General features: G+C 39.6%; 1 protein-coding gene across 1 annotated transcript; it reads right to left on the bottom strand.

The window, feature by feature from the left end:
* Nucleotides 1-2272: 2272 nt before the first annotated feature.
* LOC149200938 (uncharacterized) lies at nt 2273-2713 on the bottom strand. The gene has a single exon (XM_089401127.1). The coding sequence runs from the start codon at nt 2711-2713 to the stop codon at nt 2273-2275; it is 441 nt and encodes a 146-aa protein (XP_089257253.1).
* Nucleotides 2714-3973: the final 1260 nt, after the last annotated feature.

The following is a 3973-nucleotide window of genomic DNA, read 5'->3' as shown; positions in this document are numbered from 1 at the left end:
TTGATTCTAATAAAAACTTGGTTTCCTTCCTCAAAGTTTCTATCAATTCTCTTTGCATCAACATAACTTTTTTGGCAATCCTTGGCTTCTTTTATTCTCTGTTTAATTGTGGCCATTTTTTCTTCCATTTCTTGGAGCATTTCAGGTCCCAACATGACTCGATCCTCTAATCGATCCCAACTTAACAGAGTACGACATGGTCTTCCATACAAGATTTCGAAGGGAGTTGCCTGTATTGAACTGTGGTAACTATTGTTGTATGCAAACTCCACTAAGGGAAGGTATTTCTCCCATTGGCTTTGTTGATCCATGACATACATTCTCAACATGTCCTCCAACACTTTGTTTACTCTTTCTGTTTAACCATCTGTCTCTGGGTGATATGTTGTATTGAAATTCAGTTGTGTTCCCATAGATTGTAATAGACTTTTCCAAAATATGGAAGTAAAACGTGTGTCTCTGTCAGATATTATCTTTTGTGGTACTCCATGAAGGCGAATTATTTCTTTTAGGAAAATTTGAGCGATAGTTGATGCTTCAAAGGTGGTCTTGACTGGGATGAAGTGAGCACTCTTAGTTAATTTATCAACCACAACCATAATACAGTCATGTCTTTGGGATGTCATAGGTAAGCCTCCAATAAAATCCATCGAAACAAATTCCCACTTAGTTTCTGATATATCATGGGGTTGTAAAAGCCCTGCCGGATGACGATGTTCAGCTTTAACCTATTGACATTCTAAACATCGGGCCACAAACATTGTTATATCCTTTTTCATTCATGTCCAGAAAAAATAGTTGTTTTAAGTCTGCATATATTTTCTGGACTCCTGGATGTGCAGTGTATGGAGCTTGATGGGCTTCCTTCATTATTAAATTCCGAAGATCATCATCTTCTGGGACATAAACCCTACCCTTATATCGTAGCAATCCATAATTTTCTAAGTTGTATTCCTCCCACTTGGTCGTCATAGGTACCTCTTCTTGTAAGGAAAATTTTATTTGTTGGTAATGTGGGTCCCCTACTAGATGATTTAGAATCTGGCTCCTCAAGTCTATCTTTAATGACGATATTGAATGAAGTCTAGGTCTCCTGCTTAAAGCATCTGCAACTTTGTTCTATTTTCCCTTAATATAGGATATCTTGAAATCATAATCACTAAATAGCTCACTCCAGCGTCATTGTCGAGCATTAAGGTCCTTTTGTGTGAAGATATACTCAAGACTTTTATGATATGTTCTTAATTCAAATTGACGCCCCATTAGATAATGTCTCCACAATTTCAAGGCCATTACAACCGCTGCTTATTTCAGATCATGAGTTGCGTAATTTATTTCATGGTTCTTAAGTTTTCATGAAGCATAAGCGATAACCCCTTCATCTTGCATCAAGACTGCACCTAATCCTTCTTCTGATGCATCCGTGCATACAAGAAAGTCCTTGTCCATGTCGGGTACTTTTAATATTGGAGCCGTTGTTAGTCAATGTTTTAGCTCATTAAATGCTTTCTCACATTCACTTGTCCATTCAAACTTAACCCCTTTCCTTTGGAGGTGGGTGATGGGATTAGATATCTGCGAGAACCTTTCTACAAACCTTCTATAGTAGCCTGCCAATCCCATAAAGCTACATACTTCTTTGACATTCCGAGGAGAGGGCCAAGTCATTATAGTTTCAATCTTACTGTAATCAACTGCAATGCCTTTGTCACTAATGGTATGGCCTAGATATTGAATTTCTTCTTAAAAAATGAACATTTAGAAAGTTTTCCATATAGCTTATGTTCTCTAAGGCATTGTAGTACCAACCTCAAGTGTTCTACATGCTCTTTCTCATTACGGGAGTAAATGAGGATGTCATCCAAGAACACTTAGACAAAGCGGTCCAGATATTTTCGGAAGACACTGTTCATCAAGTTCATGAAGGCTGCTGGGGCATTAGTCAAACCAAATGGCATAACAATAAACTCATAGTGTCCATATCGCGTTCTGAATGCCGTCTTAGGTATGTCTTCCTCCTTGATTCTTAGTTGATGATAACCTGGCCGTAAGTCTATCTTGGAGAATATTGAAGCTCCTTTTAGTTGGTCAAAGAGGTCATCGATTCGAGGCATGGGGTACCTATTCCGAATGGTGGCCTTGTTTAGATCTCGGTAATCAATACATAACCTAAGAGTTCCATCCTTCTTCTTTACAAAGATCACTGGTGCACCCCAAGGTGACACACTGGGTCGTATAAAACCTTGATCAAGAAGTTCTTTGAGCTGTATACTCAATTCATTAAGCTCTGGAAATCAATTTCTCGAATTGCAGGCAAACCTGGGAGCTCTGGAGGAAATACATCTGCAAATTCGGAAAGTAGTGGGTGCAATTTATCTGAGGACTTCTCGTTGGTAGGAACCATTTCTATTGCATAAATCTTGCACCCTTTCCTCATACACTTATTAACTTTCTTGGCTGATATGAGGCGCAACGTAACATCACATCTAATCCCTTTTATTACTTTGGTTTCTCCTTGGTCATTTTTTATGAGAACTGTCTTATTATAACAATCCAGTATAGCTTGATGGGATTCAAGCCAATCCATTCCCACAATTAAGTCATACGTCCCGAGAGTCATACTATATAGGTTCATCTTGGTATCACACCCCCCAATGTTAACACTACAATCTCTTATCATTGACCCTACTGATTGCTGAGAGCCTGATGCCATTTCTACCATTCTAAAGTTACTTTGCTCATGAGTTGTCAATCCACATCTAAGTATTGTTGAAGGTGAAATAAAACTATCAGTGGCACCTGGATCAATTAACACAGATAGAGGGATGTTATTGATCATACCTGCAGACTCTACTACAGTGGCTTGGTGCTCAGCCTAGCGATGGTTTGTGGCTACATGAATTCGATGTGGGTTTTGTGGTCTTCCTCCTTTTGCTTTGTATTCTTGTTGTTTAATCCTTGTTTGATAGCTTGGACAATATTTTCTATAATGTGGACCTTTACATTGCCAACATTCTACTTGTGCCTGCTTCTTACGTTGTACTTGTCCTTGGTCACCAAATCTTCTACCCCACCCACTATTCAAGTAAGGTTGACCCTTACGTCCTCCTGGAGGCAGTCGAGAAGTTGCGCTAGCGATCCGAGAAATAGTGTTTTGTCTTCCCTGGAATCTATATGGCTGCCCCCCAGGTTTATTTAGCCTCATTGTGGAATGTTCCTTTCCTGAATTTTCATCAACCACCATTTGTTTCTTCATATTTATTTTCCTCAAGACTTGTTTGGCTAAACTAGTGGTTGTTGCCATAGTGGTGGGTTTCCACATGGCGACTTCTGCTCGGACTAAGGGGTCGAGTCCATGCAAGAATCTTTCAACTTGATGTTTATCATCAGCCATATAGTCCACATGATGGACCAACGAATAAAATTTAGCTTCATAGTCCTCGATAGATCTACCATTCTATCGTACTTCATGGAAAGCGCCTACTTGTTGGTGTTTGTACTCTTCTGATAGGTACCTAGTTCAGAAGGCTTCCTCAAACATTTCCCAAGTAACTTGCACTGGGGTGACTTGCATCTTCGTTTCTTCATTTACCCACCATAATAAGGCATCTCCTTTTAGTAGACTCATTGATATCTGGGCCTTTTCCCTAGAAGTGTATGCCTTAAAACTAAGTGCTCTTTTGACACCCATTACCCATGCTTCTGCTTTTGAACCCCCTTCTAGACCCGTAAACTCTGGTAATTTGGATTTTTGGACTTCTTTCATAATATCAAGTGTTGCTTGTCCATCTTTGGCATTGAATTGAGAATTTAGGTCTTGTCTCTGTTTTTGTTCCAATTCCTTTTGCACATTTCCTTGATCTCGTCCTTGGCTTGAGACCCAATCCTTAAAGATATTGGTCATTTCCCCAAGGGAATGTAATATAGCTTGCTCAGCTGGGGTTCCTATCTCTGAAGTGGCGGGAGGTGGTGT

This window comes from Pinus tabuliformis, chromosome 2_1 (genome assembly GCF_031772625.1).
Source record: "Pinus tabuliformis cultivar Carrire ecotype Pingquan chromosome 2_1, CPIR1, whole genome shotgun sequence".
NCBI classification, from domain to species: Eukaryota; Viridiplantae; Streptophyta; class Pinopsida; order Pinales; family Pinaceae; genus Pinus; species Pinus tabuliformis.
Note: the sequence above shows the minus strand (reverse complement) of the source record. Positions and strands in the feature narration are given on the sequence as shown.

Coding starts and splice junctions, on each gene's coding strand:
- LOC149200938 (XM_089401127.1), bottom strand. CDS start 2,713: ATGGCATCAGGCTCTCAGCAATCAGTAGGGTCAATGATAAGAGATTGT.